At 41.8% G+C, this 19551-nt stretch overlaps 1 protein-coding gene across 7 annotated transcripts in view; it reads right to left on the bottom strand.

Moving 5' to 3' along the window:
• Window positions 1-19551, bottom strand: part of SGCD (sarcoglycan delta) — a 308254-nt gene that overhangs the window by 49793 nt on the left and 238910 nt on the right. For all 7 annotated transcript variants that reach the window (XM_041482031.1, XM_041482033.1, XM_041482032.1 and 4 more), the window contains one exon: window positions 18631-18732. In XM_041482031.1, coding sequence (XP_041337965.1) covers window positions 18631-18732 — 102 coding nt within the window. The remainder of the gene's footprint in view (window positions 1-18630; window positions 18733-19551) is intronic.

Below are 19551 nucleotides of genomic sequence, written 5' to 3'. Positions count from 1 at the left end.
CAAACAATTCCCAGCAGTGTTTTCAGAAAATAAACCTCAAAAAACTAAAACAAAACCAGCCTCACATGACCAAATATTCGCAGTAATTACATTTGTTGCCTTCACTGTTTTTGCAGCATGTTCCCGTGGGCAACATTTCACCAATAAAGAGTAAAATGGGGTTTATTTCATCAATTATAACTAGAACATTTTAGCTACATCAAGACTATTTACAACTAAATAAAAATAATAATGAAAAAAATAATTCCACTTAATCATCTCTGGATCTTGGACAAGTTTCAGAAGCTCTTGGTGCCTCTGTCCCCTCCTGCACTACATGAGGACAAATCATCCTTCTATACCTCTGCAATGTATCTGGCACCTTAAGTATTATTGTATATAAAACTGAATTATGATTAGTAATTTATAAATAAGGATCGGTGGTAATGACTTGTAATGATTCTCCTCTTCTCTAATTTTTGTTATCTTCTAGAACTTCCAGAAATGAATGCTGATTATTTATTACTATTTTATAGTTAACAGCTGAGAGACAAAATATGGCTTCACTTGGATCCCCCCTGCTCAGGGACTTGATTTGAACACACCCAGGAACAGCAGTTTATTGCTGCATATCCATTTCCCACTTACACATAAAGAGTATTTTTAAAAGTAGACAGCTACAATCTGCATAATGTATAGTTATGGGTGAGACTATAGCTACTATAAACACGCCATAGGAAGCACAGAAAAGTCTTTTTTTTTTTTTTTTTTTGACTTGTACTGTTTGAATTTTGCTTATGGAGTTTTCAAGCAGCTGGAGTGTTTTGAAAAAGCCAGGAACTCTAGTTCACAGTCAGGCAAGAAAATAGTTCAATTCCCATGACTTTGAAAACTCTGTTGCTGCTCTTTGTAATATGAGATTGCACTACAGAGGAACTACAAGATAAGCCAATGTAAAAAGTCACAGAAAGAATTGCTCTGAAGAAGACCTACAAGACAAGGAAAGAGCTGGTATCCATCTAGAAAAGGCTTAAAATAGATAATCAGACCTGGAAATGTTTACCCCAGCATAGTCATCTCATTCACTCATTCAGAATTCAAATTCACACAGGCTTCAAAAAACTAAATTTCCCTAATGGAGGAGGTATGTTTTTATTGGTCTGAAGGGAAAGAACATTGGAAGCACTTAATGCAATGCCTGTTCTCATTTCCATAATTCTTTTTCCATTAAGGAATGAAAAAGAACTAAAGAAATTACTCCCTTTTGCTGAAAACTCGGCAGATTTTCTATCCATCATCTTCTGTTTACAAAGGAAATAACATTGACATCTTTTAAACACTGAACATAAAAAAAGTTTCCTCTGTTGCAAGCTTGGTGATGATGCCAGTTTCTTTCAATCACACAGAACAAAATAATGAAAGCTTTAAAAGCCAGTTAGAAAAGACAAAGCCTTCCCCTTCTCTTATACTTTCATGTTACCATGACACAAAATGAAGTATTCTGATGCATATGAGCAGGTGGAAATCTAAATCAGTATGGCATCAGCACCACCATAAAATAGTTATGTAGAGAAGCAATATTTTCATAAACTGTCATAGCCCTTGATGGAGCTGGAGTTGGAATATCAGCATGCAATAAACAAGCACATCTTTTAAACACTTTTTGGGCTGGTCATGTCCTTTTAGCTCACCATGAACCTACTATTCATCTCTGCAGGGAATCCTGGCGAGTAAATACATCATTCTGCCTCTTACTCCAGCTCTTCATTAGCAGAGCCACTGCCTTAATATAATTCAAATGTTTGCAGACACACAATAGCGTTTGCCACAGCTACTCAATATATTAAAACATGGCACGCATGCTGCAGAAGAAAGAATATGAAAAGTGCAAAAATATGTCAAAACTGCATAGCTTGGTTCCTCACCAAGCAGAGGTATCCAGTAAAATACAGAAGACTTCACAAAAGGTATCAACTTACTGTTTGCTAGGTTAAACACATGGCAAAACAAGCCAGAACAGCTCACTAGCTGTCTTTCTTTGGCTCACTTTGGAAGAGATGCTAAAAACTCCCAGATCAGAGACTGAAACAGAAAAAGCCCTTTGACTGACAACCTTAATTTGCAGCTGAAGCAATCCCAACTACTGCTGTCTTCTGGGAAATTCAGTACTTTAACAGATGTCCTTAGACTGTTTTAGGGAATTATTAAAAATATTTGGAAATCCTTTTAAATTTTTACAGGCAATTTAAAAATAATGCCTCACAGTTGGCATGTTTCTAGTTCAGATGGTCAAAGGGAACAGCTTTGATCTGATCCTATGGATTCACAGACTTCACACAGTAAGTGCCAAGTGAAGCTTGTGGAAATAATGGAAATGGTGAATTTCCTGCAGGCTTGACAAAATAATGGTAAAAATAAAATCTTAAAGCATAATTTCGGTTGGCAAGGAGCAGTCTATGGAGAAGTCATTCAGAGCACCAATTTCCTGCTCAGCCCCACCTCTCACTGACATTACAGGAAGCAAACACTGCTCTGTGCTAGCTGGACTGTCAGAAGGCAAAAGTTTATTTTCTGTAAGGCAAGCAGCCAGCAAAAAGCTCTCCTGCTTCTGCCTACAGCCACAAGCAGCACTCACCTGCCTGCACCCCTGGGTGCTGTTCCAAGGGGAAGTTTTGTATTCCTTCAAATCCAACCAGCAGCCAAATGTGATAACAGCAATAACAGCAGTGACACTTTCCTGCACTGCATTTTCCACTGGCAGGGACAGCGCAGAGCTGTACCTCAGTTTTTTTCTGGTTTGGTGCAGCAAGAATTCATCACCCAGTAACTGAGAGACAAAGCAGTAATTTCAGGGCACCTGAAAGCTCTTCATTAAAATGGCAAACCTGCAATGGAAAGCCACAAAGGCATGCCACCTCTGCAGTTTCAGTTTGTGTGGCCAGGCCCAGAGCACTGCTGAGGACACCACACAGCGTGCAGCTCGTTAGTGCAGGTGCCAGGCATGTCCCTGACCCGCCAGGAAAGCTGACCTGGGGACCCTTACTCTGTCCCTTTTGGTCAGTTGACACAGACATGCTTAAATGAGTCTTCCTGACCCAGCTCTGCACATTCCCAGACCACCTGCTCCTCTTTCAAAGGGAAGCACCAGGAATACCTCACTGAGGTTTGGAGTTTCCAAACCACAAAGGTCTCCAGAACACACTGTGAGCACAGTAAAAAAAACCAGAACCTGTCCCCAAGGGGGCACTTCCTCCCCCCACTCCTGCCCTGGGGACAGAAGCTCCTTTGGAGAGTATCTGATGGTGGAAAAGTTCAGAGCTGCTTCTCCAAAATAGAGCTAGGAGGAGATTGAGTAAAACCCCTTCAGAACTGATGAGAGATGCTGCAGGGATCAGGCAACTGGCACCACCACGAGCCTCAGCAAAGCTCACAGACCATTGTACAGACACCATGCCGCTCCTGAAGAGCAACCTGGAAGCTGGACAGCATCTACCTTTGCCTGTGAAGAAAAAAACCTGGGGAGTATCTAATGAACCCCATCCCTAAGGTCCTGCTTGGAACAGCAGGCTGGTCTTCATCTACACCAGCAGAAAACCTAGACTTCATGCTAAACTTGCAAGCCAACCATTACTGTCTCTATGTCAAAAGCTCTGTCTCCTTTTTCTGGTCTAGATCCTCACTGCAACAATAGGACTTTCCCCAGAAGCTTACTGGCACAAAATTTTAAGGCATGTAGTTAAATCCTTAGGTGATAGATTGAAAATAGTCCTTAATATGATTTAAACATACTTTTTGTTGTTTAATCACTGAGTCTCTTTTCATCTTGATTTTGTTCTTCAAACAGCTGAACATAATGTTCATGTTACTAAATCCCTTTCTTAGTAAAACTTCTGATTTGACAGTGTAAGCTTTTCACAGCAGAATGAAAGCAAACTGTGAACAGAATTGGTAACAAACAGATTAAAAGAAACACTTTAAAATACCCCAGTATGTGCTAGATGCATGTGTCTGAAGATGGTGACTTTTAGGAAGCAGGCAGTAGGTTCAGTGAAGATATAACAAAATGAAGTTTGCATCCTCTTCTTCCAGGAAACAAACTTTATCACAAGTGGAATGTGCCCAGGTCATGCAAGCTGACACAGCCCTGACTTGCATTGGGCACTCAAAAATATAAATGAAGCATCATGAGCTTAGTGTGCTGTGTTACAACTTCTGACATTTTATCAAATGTCCAAATGCTTAAACAAAAAAAAAACCAAAACAACAATTCAAGTTCTGTTTTCTATGCAAACGAAGTTCAGTCACCTTCACAGAATATGTTTTACAGTACCATGAAGCTCAGAAAACACTGTGGTCCCACCTAGTGTGACATATTCTAATGGTACAGATAGTGCAGGGCTGAGCTTTATGTCCAATGCCACAAACCCCTCTCCTTCATGGCACTTCTTTAAGTTCATTTTAATAGCAATAGAAACAAAAGATAAATTTCCTTCTGCTCCATTAAAGCAATTATCTTCGACTCTTCTTTTTGAAGTGCAAAGAAGGCAGGTCTGTGATGTGAGATCTAAATGACTGGGTTCTGCTTCTGGAAGGCTACCCGAGGGGGTTTGTATCCTTCAAAGTGATTTATTTCTGGCAATCTAGGGGTTTCTCTCTTTAGAAGAATACCTGTAATAATCTCATGAACAGAGTGTTTTGAGAGATTGGCTGCTTCTTCAAGATGCCTAATCAGCTACTTTGCAGCTGAGACTCTTCTGAAAATTAAATTACACCATGTCTGCTGATATTAAAAAACAACACTGAAAAATTTCCAAGGCATTACATCTGCCTTGACTTCATTGCTGTTCTTCTTTCTTTTTTACTTCATTGACTTATAATATAAAGAAAACCACAGGTGACTTGAAACCAACAGACATACACATGAAAATAAAATGCAACTGTGCATGTTGGAGTTCTATTCAGTATTCACAGGGGTGGGAAATCTGGGTTTGTAGCATCTGATCTGCTTTACAAACATCAGGTGTTTGTAACATCTGAAGGCTGCTGCACATTCACAAAACTTTCTCTGTAGGTAGGACTGAAGAGATCATTACTGGCTTTGGAAAAAAGTCTGATGCATTGAAGCAAGCTCAGCTCCAGGAGCCCTCTGGTAAGGCAGAGGACTGAAATGAAGAGAACAGCACAGCTTGTGAAATGACCAAAGTAACTCTGAAAATGCTTCAAGCTCTTCCCTGCACTGAGAGCTCACCCAAAGGAGATACACCAGAGTGAATCAAACATGTGCTGATGATTAACTTGGCATCCCTGAGGAACAGCTCTCCCTTGCACAAACAAAGCCAGGCTCAAGCCAATGCTCTAAAACAGGTCAACAGCAGACCTGGGTTCTCAGCACATTGCTTAGCCCTTCCAGCATAAAATCAACCAAGGATTCTCTAAACATTTCAATTTCCTTGAATTCCTCTGCAGAAAAGCCAGGCTGCAGCTGCTGCTCGGCGGCAGCTCGCTCCAATCTGATCTGTGTCTGCAAGGAGGTGGTGGATTTGTGCTGAGTTATATCCTATTTTCTGCCTTGGGCTGTCCTAGTTATGATCAGAGTCCAGTGGTGACAGATCTCCTGCTGAAGTAAACACACTGTAGGTAGGCACAGGAGAGAGGGAGAGAAGAGAGCTCAGCTGAGGCTTAAAAATACTCTAAATCATCCAACTCTACAGCTACTCCACTGCTTGTAACTTTTACTCCAGTCAAGCGTGCAGACCTCTGTACATGTGTTTTCATTTTTATGGCCTTTCTGGTGTCCCTACTGCCTGCCTTAAACATCTTTTAAAACTGCCAGTAAATCATACTTCACTATCTATAAAAGATTAGAAGACAATATCAAAATTATAGAGAACTACTAATTTCTGAGTTACTTTCCATTACCACCAGCACTACTTGGACCATACTACAACCAGAAACAATTAAGATCTCCGTCAGTGAGGTGAACACATGTTTAAGAACACATACTGTTATTACTAAGAAAAGCACAGCAGTATTTCCCAGAAGTCAGATTCAGCAGAGACACTGGGGCTCTGCAATGCTCACACGTCCTTTTCGGCATTCTGTTACTGCACTGCGTAATGCCAAGTTATATATCCAGATATTTTTCTCCAGGAAGGCTAATAACGTGGATACCTCTGAACACTGCTTTGAAATTACAGCTTTCCTTTGCTGCATGTCATGGATGGCTTGCTTCTTGTATTAGATTATAAATGGCCATGCCAACTTACGGGTGCATGTACAGCACGAAACACAGGCAAGCTCCTAGCAGAGGCCCCTGGTGTGACTGAAATTCAGCTGCTGCTAATAAGAAGAAGGGAAAACATTTCCATCTGTCTGGACTGGGGAAAAAGGATTTGTGATTCATCTGCACCCATATGCTGGTATGTAGACAATACTTATGGACACACAGACATATGCGAGGTAACCAGCAACAGGAACCAAATCAATCACAGATCACAGCATGTGATTTGCCTAATTATGAGTAACACCTCACATTTTTTATCTGTGCAAAAAGCACTCTGTGAGCGAGCAGATGGTGCTGCTAGGGGATGGCACCAGCCTTGACAGTTGCAGATGCAGAGCATTTACACAGCGCGCCGAAAAAATGACACAACACAAGCTGCTTCCTGGGAAAAAGACTCAAATTGAACAAGTGTCACCAAACAAAATACATGTATTTATTGATGTTCTGAACTTATCTGATCCAGCCCCTCTCTTCCAATCAAATATATATGTGCAGGCCAGGGAGTGATGCTATCTAGATAGCTTTGAAGTCTCTCAGAACTGCCACGTGAGCTGCCTAGCACAGAGCAGTGGAGGTGCAGACCAACCTGAGTCTAGTTACAACCTGCAAACCATTTAAATCCACACAAGCAGAATCAATAGGAAGAAGCCCTGCAGAGAAAGCAATTACACTGCAAAAGCAACTACATTACAGCATGGTGAGGGCTGGGAGGCAAGATGCAGGCAGCCATCCTCACTTCTGTGATTACCCACTGGAGTTCTCTCCCATGCATCTGGCCTGTGAAATGACAAGGTGCAGCCCAGACATGTTCCTGCAATAAAAGTGTTTCAGTTTCTGGGCTCCTGTCACAATTAAAAAGCTCTTCTTTATGAGCCCCATTGTTCAGGTTTGCTGTGCTCCATAGGTAAATGCAGGATTGTGCTTCAGGAAATATGTTTGAAGGGCACAGTGAACTCTACTTTTTAACTGCTTCATGGGAGTAGTAATCTCATTTCCTGGATCTGCAATTATTTATTCATTGGAGACTGTCCACTTGCCACCACTGCACAAGACACAAAGAAAGATTATCTGACCATTCCTGGTAGAAAATTCAGCTTTTCTATTTCAATTCTTTTATTTGTGGTTTTTCTGCATTTTTTTTTTCCTGAGCTGCTGTAAACGCCTACTCTGGTGTGACAGGTTGGAAGCAGCTACAAAATGATTGATGAAAACCATATTTAGGCCTTGTTGTGGGAATATTTATTGTAGAAACATGCTCAGTTAACCCTGTAGGGGAAGGGCAGGAAAGGAAGGCTGGGCCTATGACTGTACCTCTGATACCAAAGTGATTTATCTGCTTTAATTATGACACAGGGTTATGGGGTCACAGAAACACCAGCACAAACTGGTTTTGAATTGCTGAAGACCGGCCACTTTGTTTCCCCTGCTGAAATGATCAATAGCTGCCTTCAAGAAGGATGCTCTGTGGGTCTGCACGACCAGACAGAGTCTTCCTCCGCAGGATAAACAGAGGGGCCAAGCTCTGAGCTGCAGAGCTGGAACAGCTCAAGTGTGAGTTGATGTCAGACATGAACTGTCTCACAGGGGAAGAACTGCAGACCTCCACTGCTTTGGAGAGGCTGAAAGTCCAAGAGCTGAGATGAGAGGGCACCTGCACAGGTAAAATGACAGATGCAGTTAAGCGTGGGATGTGGAATTGGGCTGATCTGGAGGGAAGATCCTAAATCAGGCAGGACATTGCCATACTGCACACATGAACCCACAGAGAGAGCGCGGCAGCAAAGGTGTGATCAGCAGCACAAGTGCAGGAGCAGCATGTTTGTGTTGGGATTTGGATGCATCTTGTGGCTGCCAGTCAACAGACACTCCTGAGTATCTGCTCAGGGCTGAAGAGAGGAGAGAGCACTGGGTATTGCTGTGGTACAGGAAAACACATCCCTAACCAGCTCCACTGGGGAGCTGGGGAGTGGGATTTCAAGAGATGTCAGGCTGGCAGAAAAAGCAGCAGATGCTTTTTCCATGCCTGGAAGAAGACAGGAAAGTTGCTTGGGGAAATGGTGAGTAATGGCAAAAGCAGCCAAAGAGAATGGGATGTGTGAAGGGAAAAGAGAGCCCAGGGAGGAATATCAGAGCCAAGGACCCCAATTACTCTTTGGGCAATCAGCAGGGTGGCTCAGCCTGACTGGTGTCTTCTGTTTTGAAAAAGTATTCTACTGGTGTTTTTATTCCTGAAGTTGTTCCCAAACTTTGGAGGAACAGAACTGATCAGTGAAAGCACCCAACCAGTGGCTCCTACCAGCAAAGAGCACAGGAAGGGTCCAGCCTGTGTGCTCCTGTTTCTTCTGCTTCACCTAAGCTACACCTCCCAGCATGCTGCATAATAGATAATGTTGCAGAGACAAACAAAAAGCCTCCTGCTCCCCCAACTGTGTACCAACATCAAGGCTCATCATTTATAAATAACAGTTGGGATCTTCAGAAAACAAAGAGCAGAAGTCAGTTTGCAGGAGTTTCACAAGGGGGTTTTCACAAGGTAGCAGAATAGAGATAAAATATGATGGCTTGAAGCAACAGCAGACATGCAATCAAAGGTGCTTCTCAAGCCAGCAGCTGGGACAACATGCATGCCACTGCCCTGTGTGGTCTTTAAAGAGTGAGGGATGTTCTGCAAAAAAACAGAGGATACAGGCTCTGAACACCCAACCATGGAAAGCAGGAGAGGAAACCTGTCAAGGGCTCACCTTATCAACTCACTGCCTTCTAACCATGGCCACCAAGACCCTAAATCATCTTCAGCTGAGCAGGTACTCCTCACCTCTCACAGCACTTAGTGTGTGTTTGGATTATGGATTATTTGGCCATTCACTGGAGGGGCTTCACCTGCCTGTAGGACACCACAGTGATTCTGCCTAAAGGGAAATAGCGGCTGCTCTACGGTCATGAAAAGATGTGCCCACTCCTAACCTGCAAAATACAGCTAGATGTGATTTTAAGAAAAAAAATGAATTGTTCACATTTTACCAATCAACCTAATCAAAAGAAAGTCAAAGGCTTTTGGCTGAAAAACTGAAATCCTTTCTGGAGAGTAATGCCTGATCTGTCAGACAGTGACCTCTCTTTTCCCCTCAATCTACCCACTGCCTTTAGTTTATTTGCTTTTCTGATTTTAAATATTGATGTCTTACAAAGCTTCTCTTTGGAAAAAAAACCCACATCTGACTCTTGAGCTGTGCAGCCCTGGGCTGCAGTCCTGTCAGATCACATCCAAGAAGGCTCAGTTTGCACTGGCACATCAGAAAGAATTCCCAGGCTCTGTGAAGAGCAACATGGGTGATTCAGAGAACAGCAAAGCTGCTCCCCAAATCAGTAACCACCCGTTCCTGGTGCCACAGATTTGCAGCTGCTGCTGGGTTTTTAGCAGAGAATCAGGACTCAGATATTCACTTTTCTTCACTGGATGCTCTACCACAAATCAGCCCCTTGTCTAAATCAGGAGAGAAGCACTGGAATCACATACTGTTTTGCTCAAGGAGAAAAAGGAATTAGAAGCAGAATATCAAGCTGCAGCTGGAAAGAAAGAAAATAAAAAGCCTAGGTCATAAAAGCAATTTTAAGAGCCTAGGTTTAGATTACTAATCAAGTAACTAAGTAACCTGCACCAACTAAGATACAGTGAAAATCTTGGCATTTCCTCAACATTTTCATGAACAGTGATTTACAAATCACTGCTGAATTTGAAATAAACTTAAAAAATCCTTCCCTTGTAGACCATAAAGAAGAGCTCTCCAAAGGAAGATGTGCCTCTGTCCTTAGAAGGGATAATCCTGGGGGAAGTTGGATGGCAGCAGCACTGGATACTCCTGGGGAACCTGAGGTGCAAAGGCAAAAGCCAAGGAGGCTTTAGCTCTACCCATGAAAAAATTAAGGGTTTAAAATGAGGAATCTCCTGCAGTTTTATGTAAGGATGGTTGTGCTTGACAGATGAACAAGGAAAAAAATACTGGGAGCTGAAGCATTTTAAGTTTTCTTTTTGTTCCACAGGTTATTCTGTTTCAGAGGGAAAACGAAGAGCAGACTCCTGCTAGTACTTCATACAACCTGCCTCAGAAAATTTTAAGGCCAGGCTAGAACCAGGCCTAAAAACCCATGGGACTCAGAATCACAGCACATCAGGAGGAAATCAATGGACATGTAACATTTTATTCTGAAAACCTAGAGTAAATCAAGAAAAAAAGAAACAACAAAAATACAGGCACCATGGAAACTGCTTTCTTTCACCACCCCTCAACAAGAACAACTTTTTACTGCATGTGCTTTTATAGGAAACATCTTCCAACCAGGAAGATCTTAAAAGCCAAAGAAATGGTACTTTATCTTTCAAAAGCAGCAAGTTAGTTATCCCAAGACCATCAGCAAATTTGTCCTAAAATAAAAGGAGCAAATTTAAAGTAATTCTTGTTTTCACCCGTGTTCTTCCTTCTCCAAATACATCTGCTATTTAGAAATAAAACAATCAAAGAGGTATAGCAACTGGTAAATGAAACCTGGAAAATCTGACTTTGCTTTCCTGTCATAGATCAAAGAACCCACAAACTGAGCAGTCTGTAAAACCAGTTCTGTGTGCCTGCACTTCCTAATGACAGCACAGCTTGTCTTGTCAACTCCAGCCTTACAAAATACAGAACTTTCCTGCCCAAATAGTTTTGATCAGCAGAAGAGCTGCAGAAGTGTTTGCTGTCCTGTGGTAAGAAGATACAAAGCTCTGCTCTTCAGGCTTCTTGGAAAATGAGGAAAACATCATTTTTCTTTATAATTGGATCTTCCCATTTGTCTTTCAGTGTTTCCATTTTCTATTTTTCTCTATCTTCCCTCTACCATACTGCATCGAGTTTTATTTCTTTTTCATTTTTAGTATTAAGAAGTTGTTTTTGTACTTCAGTCTCTACAAAGCAGCCAGGATCCTGACTGTCAGCAGCAATGTCTAGACATGCTAAATCCTTAAACTCAAAGCCTTTGCACTTCAGAGAGAGAAAAGCAGCCCCCAGAGTTGCTCATGTTTTCTATGGCCCACTGTCCTCCTTTTCACAGCTGAAATAGAAACGATTTCTGACATTGTGGCAAAAATTCAGTGCAAAAGCTGAAAGCCCAAAGAGCTCACTTTGAGCTGGGATGCCCATCACTGGTTTTTGCTGCCACAGGGTCCAGCTGCAAATATTTAGAATGAAGAGGAGGGGGGAATGGCATCAGAGAAGCAAAGCAAACTCATGATCTGAACAGTTTCTCTCCCCTCACACAAGCAGCTCAAGAGAGAAATTTTACTTTTCAAAGGGAAAAAGCAAAATGCATTGAGAAAACATTTGGGAAATTCTCTGTCTCCTTCATGTTTAGCTCCACAGTTGTTAACTTGTCCACACCAACTCCAAACTCCCTCACAAGAAGGTGAAAAACACGGAGTATAAAATGCTTATGCACCTTATGGGGTCAGATACTTCTGCAATGATCATATCCCATTTTATGAACACCAACCCTCCGCTGATGTCAGGGTAAGGAACCACAGACACCTGGAGGGTTAGTTCAGAGGTGCACCCAAAATGCAAATACAGACAAAAGCTGAGGTAGGTAGCCCACTGGGCACAGCTGATTGGCTTTAGTAGGTGTTGATTACACTGCTCATATTGCATGAAATTAAAAAGCTTACAAATGTTATGAGCCATTACCCTTCCATTTAGGAGATCTTATGACAAGTTAGCAAGATCTAATGAAATCCTTTTTAAAATGCCATAGGCAGTCTCCATGAGATTTTGCTTTGAAATGCAACTTGTGGAGTTATTTCTGAAAGTTTGTTTACATCAGAGCTTCCTTTCTTGTACATCTTTGCGATGCTCTGATTTGGAAGCTGGTGGGATACTTCAGTTCCCTGTTGTGCTCTCAATGTGGGGCACACAACACCAGCTCCTTACAGAAACAACCAGGAACAGGCACAGCAGGATTTAATTCTGATGCCATTTGTCATAGTCCTTCAGCCAGCCTACAAAATTCAATTCCCTGCAAAATTCAAAGCTCAGAGACTTCTGTCCAATTTTACTATGAATGTAAAGGGAAATATTTTCATAGTTGCTGTAAAATTTACTTAACTTTCACCTCTTCAGCACACTGGAAATATCACAGAGCCACTAACTGCCCCCAGAGCGCTGGGGCAGCCAAGGTTCAGACTGAAGTAGGCTCTCTGGATTTCACTGCTTCAGAACAAAATTTATTATTGGAGAGCATATCAGTTTTATAAATCCCACTGGGCACTCAGCCTACTGCTGTCCACGGACTCAAATCTGCTTTGGATGGCAATGGCAAACATATCTGTACATCAGGTGGGGGCATTTCTGCCAAAATGATGCCTTTGGCTACTTGTTCTTTCACTGCATCCCCTGCTGACTGCCAGCTCTCCTCTCTGCTGACCTCTGTGGGGCAAGCAAGACTCAAAGTGACCAAGGAGACATCTCCAGCCACAGAACACTGGAATGTAACACAGTGCCAGAGTGGTGCCACAAGGGATGATTAACAAACCCTGCAGGAGGACAGGAGGAGCCAGGCATGGCTGCAAGAAGCTTGTTTGTCTTTGCTGTGCCACCCACAGCAGCCTTGTTCTTTTTGTCATCTTCTGAACCCAAACTCAGCCGAAGGGCACCAAGCTATGAAGGTGCAGTCAGAGGAGGTGCTGCAGAAGTTGATCTTGGGTAGTGGGAGACTTTTCTTCCTGGAGCTACAGTGGCAGCTGAACTGCCCCAAAGGCCAGTGCCAGGAGATCAACACTGGCTCCAGAGCTGGCAGGCTCGGATGTCAGTGGCAGCTGAACTGCCCCAAAGGCCAGTGCCAGGAGATCAACACCTCCAGAGCTGACAGGCTCGGATGCACCACATTCTGCAAAGAGGATTCCTCTCCTCTTTGAAGGAGCAGTCCCTAGGAACAGTGAAATGCTGGAGGAGCAGAGGTGGTGGGAGCAGGCAGGGACAGTGAGTGATGGCAGCACGGTGACACAAACTGCACTTCCTCATTTCCACCCCGGGGAGGTTTCAGTGAACATGCTGAAACCCTTCAGCACTTTGCTAGACCAAATCACCAGGAACTAAATCAATGTCCTTTTATTTCTCTGTGAACTTCGACAAAGGAAGAAAGGAATTATTTTGTCTTCTCCCTCAAAAAAATAGCAACTTTCTTTCATGCCATCTATCTAAAAGCTACATTTGTACTACACAGTTTGAACCTCATACAAAGTTGCAATTATCTTGCCATCTGCATACTCTTTTTATCCAAATTAGTATGTTATATTGCTTATAAATATGTATTTATGGCTATGAGGCAGGTATGTCCCACTGTGGGCACATGTCACTGTTTAATCCAAATACATGGTTTATTGTTTTGCAGTCAGTATTTTTAGCTTGGAGGCAGGTAGACCTGCAGAGCAAATAATACCAAAGAATACAGCCATTACAGAAGTGCTTCTGTGCTTTTAAATTATAGCACTCTTATTCCAGAACTGAACATAGTGAGACGAGTACATTGGCAAAATAATTATTTATCACCCTTAAAAGCTTCCTTTAAAATTTTTATCATTCAAATACTGGCTGGGGAGAATGCAAAGGACAGAGAAACATATTTTAGGCACTTGCTGGTCTAGCTTTTATTCTGATAAGAACTTACTAAACACCAGTAAAGGGAATAGCAGTTATCAGCCCTAATTCTAACTGTGAATTTTTCAGGCCAAACAGATGCCCCTGCAGAATCCCAGGCAAGTGTTAGTGACACTAACTAGAGCCCCAGCCCTCCTTCCACTGGAGTCACCAGTTATTTTGCAAGGCTTCAAATGAGGGCAGGTTTGCTCCAACAACCTGAGCAAGCAGGGTGCTCTCAGAGAGACACTCCCTGCCACACTGAGTGGGACAGGGGCCTCTAACATCCCCCCAAAAAGGAAAATAACAAAGACACAGTCCTTTGCCTCTTTTTAGTTTGATGTATTGGGTGTTTCTTTTAAACTCTTTTTCTTTAGCTGATTAAAAATAACCAGAAGCAAACCTTCAGCATGAAACCAGCTACATACACTAAGAGGTCTCTTTATAAAGACACTTGAAAATCTCCTCAAAATCTGTTCAGAGAATTTTGCCATCCCTTATACCTGTGCAACAGCAGAGCTTGGAGCTCTCCCAGGTAGAAAGTTTGGTGCCCATATTTAATTCTGTGCTCCCAGACCCATCAATAGGAGAAAGAGAGCTTAAGGGAGGTCAAGTGCTTTTTACTGAAGCAAAGCCAAAGTTCTCAGGCAAATCCATATTCTTGTCTTTAAAAGTGTTCAGTGTAAGAAAAATAAAGCCCAGGTGTAAACATTTGCAAACTGAGTTTATTTTTCTTTCCTATCTATGCACTTGGAATGAACATTGAAAGGGCAAACCCATCCTAATCCTATCATGGCAATGTTTTTCTCTGCTTCCTGAAACTGAGATTATCATCTCATTGGTTGTCAGACAGCTCCTGAGAGAAGCAATTCACTGGATTTTCCTGTGCAATCACGGCACAGGATTTTATTTCTGTTGTTATCTGGATGGAAAATGCACACAGCTTGTTTTGTGTCTTGCCCCTTTCAAGTTCCTTACAGACCTGGATGTGCCAGGCTTCAAAACACCCCAGCTGCACTAAGAAAGCTAAATCTGGGCTAACTCTAAATTGCAAGCAACTTGCTTCTCAGCAGCTCGTCTCAACACAGGCAGGAAAATTTCCAGTTTTAAATTTCTATTCCAATTAAGGCAATGGAGACTGAAGTCCCCTAAACTGTTGCCACTACTTTCCAGGACATAAAATTAACGATTTCTACTGCTGTGTACAACTTTCAGTCAAAAGTTGGTCTGATTTATAAGCAAGCAGATGGTTCACACGATAGTCCACAATAAATTACAACAGTTAGAAAGACAGCTACATTTTGAGAGTGACAGTGCAGCTGAGCTACAGATGGGTTTATAGATGACCCTTCCAATTTTTAATAATCTTCATAATTTATCTGTAAGTAAAGAAATGTGAGAATTCCTAATGCAGCTCCTTGACTAAGTACAAATCACTTTTATTTACACAGGCAATACTTCATGGCCCAGCTATCTTCTTAATTAAAGGCAGCAAGATGCTCATATTCCATGCAAGGAAAAAACACTGCTCAGTGAGCAATATGTTCAGCTGGGAGTTCAGAATGCTCTGAACACTCTGGGAAAAGGGATCCCATCCATCTCCTTTCTTTAAAAGAAAGCTACAAGGGTGCAAACACTGCTACCACCCATCATTAACCTCCAGATAAACTTTAGGCTTGTAAAATGGCAACGTTCCATTTTTTTTCCATTTTGATGCTTGAAAACAGGTTCCAAATCCATACTACAAATCCAGTACTACTGAGCCAGGACTAGGATGGAAAACAGCAGGAAGAGAGATCCTCTTCTCTGTATAAAACCAGAAGGAATTTGGGGGGTCACTCTTCAGTGGGTGAGGGAAAAAGGAAGCAAATCTTGGGGGTGTCAGATGCAGAAAGAAACTGGCTGGCAGCAGATTCAGTTCATGTCAGTGATTTCTCTGCCACGGGCCAAACCACATCCATCCAACCCTTCTGCTAAAATCTGGAATTTCAGTTGGAATGAGAAGCACATCTCAGTGCAGCTCCTCTGTCTGTCAAGGTGATGAAGGGAGCAGGACCCAGCAGGGCTCTTCAAGGCACAAACTACAGGAGCTCAGAGGTGCCCACCCAGCAGTCTCTACGGATGATACTGGAGGGCTTTTCCTCCTCTCTAACCCTTGATCTTCCCTCCCAGCCAAATCCATTTGAAAAAAAAATCCGCTTTTAAGTGGAAATCCGAAACTATCACTAAAACAGAAGGCAGAGCTCCTAGGAAAGCAAATCTGGGTGTAATTTTAATTACCAACTTCCTGGGATTCAAGAGATGCAGCAGAGAAGAAGAGGCACCAGTGACAAATTCAGGCTTTCAAGAATAATCACAATTCCCATTTTGGAGATATTTTGGCAGGGGTTTCCCAGCTCTGTGTGCAACTCTGCAGCACATGGGGGAACAGCACCACAGAGACACATGAGTGGGAAAAACCAGGGTACAGAGCTCATGGAACTGCAGCCACTTGTAGGAAAAGTAATTTTCCCCTCTTTCCATGCAGCAGCAATGCTCCTTCACCTACTACATAGAACAGTACTGAAGTTAAATTTGTTGAGCTTATAAAAAAAGAGATTAATTATTCTATAAATAACCAGCATCTAAAAGTCTTTGGAGTTTATATGAAACCATTATTTATTACTGTACACAACTCTTAGGTTGTTTAATTAAGCATATGAAAAATTGTATATGTCAGATTATTTCTGGGATTCTCTTCACTATGCTATTTGTCAGATTTGTTTCTGTTACTCTTCACATATTTAAAGCTGCATTATGCACTTCTGAAAACCCAGGGAAGTTCACTCTAGAATTAGTATGGATGTTCATCTGTTGCTGAGCTCTGAGTTTGGCACTTCATTTTAACAATATTCAACAGGTTCAGGAACTGCTACCACACTTCCCTCCAAGACAACACTGGGTCATACCACTGTTCTTTAAAAAGATGGAGTGTTGATTATTTAACAATATTTTCAAATATTCTGTACTACAAACCTTTGATTGACTGCAATCCTTTCATTTGCTTTCAAGAGGCCAAATTCACACACAGCACAGGAAAGCAGAAGTTGTCTGAATGCACTAAGATCTCTGCTGTTGCCCCCAGCCCAAAAACAATTCCAGGGTTACCACAAACAACCTAAAAGCCAGCACAGGCTATTCCAGTTTATTCCAAAAGTTGGAGGAGCAATGAGCATGGTTTGTGTAACTATGTGGTTAACACAGTTTCCAGCTCCTCAGACTGCAGATCAGAGCTTCTGGCTGGCAGCTACCCTCCTCCAGCTAACAGCAAAAATAATCCTGGAAGGGGATAAAGCAAGGAAGGAACACACACAGGCCTTACCTTACACTTCTTGTTCCTTGCACTCAGTAATCTGTCAATGGTGTGTGGAAATTACTTCAACAGCCCCAGGAAAGGGACACCTTTTGCACCCCCGATGTATTAAAATGTAGATCAATGTGATAATATGAAAACAGTAAACTCCCCAGGAGCAAGAAGTAGTTCTCACTTCTCTTAGCAATCAAATATTATTTCCATCAATGTAACTACAGAAAAAGAAATGTAGGTAGTGATTTGTCAGCCTATTTATCAAACCAACTGCTGCACCTGGTTCCCACATATTTTTTATTAAAAGGTGAATGACATGTAAGGTTTTACAGGTTCTGTTTTAATTCAGGTCTGAAAGCATTTATAGATATGAAGGTTTTCTTATTAAGTTTTCTTCCTGAATGATTATGCTTGTTCAAATGAATTCCTAGCCATCTTACAGAGGTTACAACCTTCAATAATTAAACGGGGCATGGTATTGGCTGTTTTGTTCATTATGCTCCAAGTTCCAATTTCTACAAGAGCACTGAAATGCTCAGATAAAAGGATGCTAAGTTTATTTAATTAGCTATCTGCCATTGTTATCAAAATGGAAGGTTGGTATCTGATTCAAATTAACACTTTAGATCAGGAAACAAGACAGATGATATCTTCTGACACAGATCCTGGAAACTCTGTAATTATTCCAGTTATTTTAAAGCTGCTCAGGACATACAGGATTGCATTAGGAAGACCAAAAGTCACCAACAGCCAACAAAGTGCTGCTATGAAAATGTTATTTCAATCACACTTGGGTTCTTTCTCATTTCCAGTAGTTAACATTCTTGCCACTTTTGTCAAGCAGTCACTCTTAGCAGCATTGAATTTTAACTACACATATTTTTAAACCAACATGAAATAGGATTGAGGACATAATATGGGTTCATTGTGCTAATGAACAACAGATCAGGCCCTTGTGCCAAAGCACCACCTCTCTGCTATCCAGATAAGCTGTAACTGGTTAAAAGTGAGCTGCATTCCAGAGCTGCCAGCCATCCCTCTGCCTCAGAAAGAACAGCTCCTCCTGTTGAGGGTTGTTTAGGATTTACCTCAAAAGAAAGCAAAGACAGTGTGAAACTTCAGAGGTCCTGAAGAGTTTTAACTGTGACTTACAAAAGCCAGAGCCACGGTATCAGCTTTGGAACTGCCCAGAGGATGCAGTGTCTGGATCAAGCCCTCAAAGCCTCACTCCCAACTGCATCTGTATAGGGAGGCCAAGGGCCAAAGCAATTTATCCAGTAGCCATGTCACCCTGCCATTTCATGGTTTCTTTCTGTAAGGGCTACAGAAACAAACGTGTTCCTTTCCCAAAAACTTACTGGTCTTGATCGGATTTCTTTGGCGTAGAGAGGTTTCAAGAATTCTGAATCTCCTTCAAGCTTCAGACCCTTTTCTGTGATCCTCAGGTTCCCCATTCCATCCTGAAAGACAGGCAAGAAGAAACAACCCTATTAGTTACAATTACTAAATTCACCAGGCTGCCAATAGCTGATTTTTCCCATTGAAGATAACATGTGTAGCACTGGGAGGCACTAGAGAATGCAATTACTTGTGTTATCCTTGTAGCTCAGTTTCTGTGGAAAAAAAAATTCTACTCAGAACTATCTGCAATGCCCCCCAGTAAACCATTTACACAGATGAAAGATGTTCCTTTAAGCTAAGTCATTCTCTACTCACAGAGAGGCAGTGATGCTCTGTGTTAACAGGAAACTATTCACTGTAATATTCACTGCCTGCCTTTATAATATAATAATATACCTGCTCATTCATAGCAAATCCCTGTAAAGATTGTGTGATTAATATCTGTACAGATACACTCACACAGAGGAGAACTGTACCAAAATATATTTCACCTCTGACACATGAAAGTTCTAACTTTTATTAAGATGAGGGATTTTGATTCACTTAGGCTATAATTGCTTACAAATGGTATGCAAGAAACAGGTACGTGTATAATCAAAACCACATCAGATGGAAGGTATTATTTCCAAGATTCAGGGTGATTGTCAAAGTTTGCAAGGACTGAGGTAAACTGTTTTGTTCTGAGAAAAAGATGGTTTGAAGAATATCTTTTAGCAGAAAACTGATTGAAATCACCATGATTGGAAGTAAAACTAGCACCTCCATGCCTAACTCACAGCTGTTTTGGGGATTTTATAGGAAAGGGGAATGCACTTGGGTAGAAGGCCTAAGAAGATCAAGAAGAAACCAGGAAAATCCAGGAGAACCACATGTATTTG

This window comes from Pyrgilauda ruficollis, unplaced genomic scaffold (genome assembly GCF_017590135.1).
Source record: "Pyrgilauda ruficollis isolate IOZ18807 unplaced genomic scaffold, ASM1759013v1 scaffold57, whole genome shotgun sequence".
NCBI lineage: Eukaryota > Metazoa > Chordata > Aves > Passeriformes > Passeridae > Pyrgilauda > Pyrgilauda ruficollis.
This window is presented reverse-complemented; position numbering and strand designations above follow the sequence as displayed.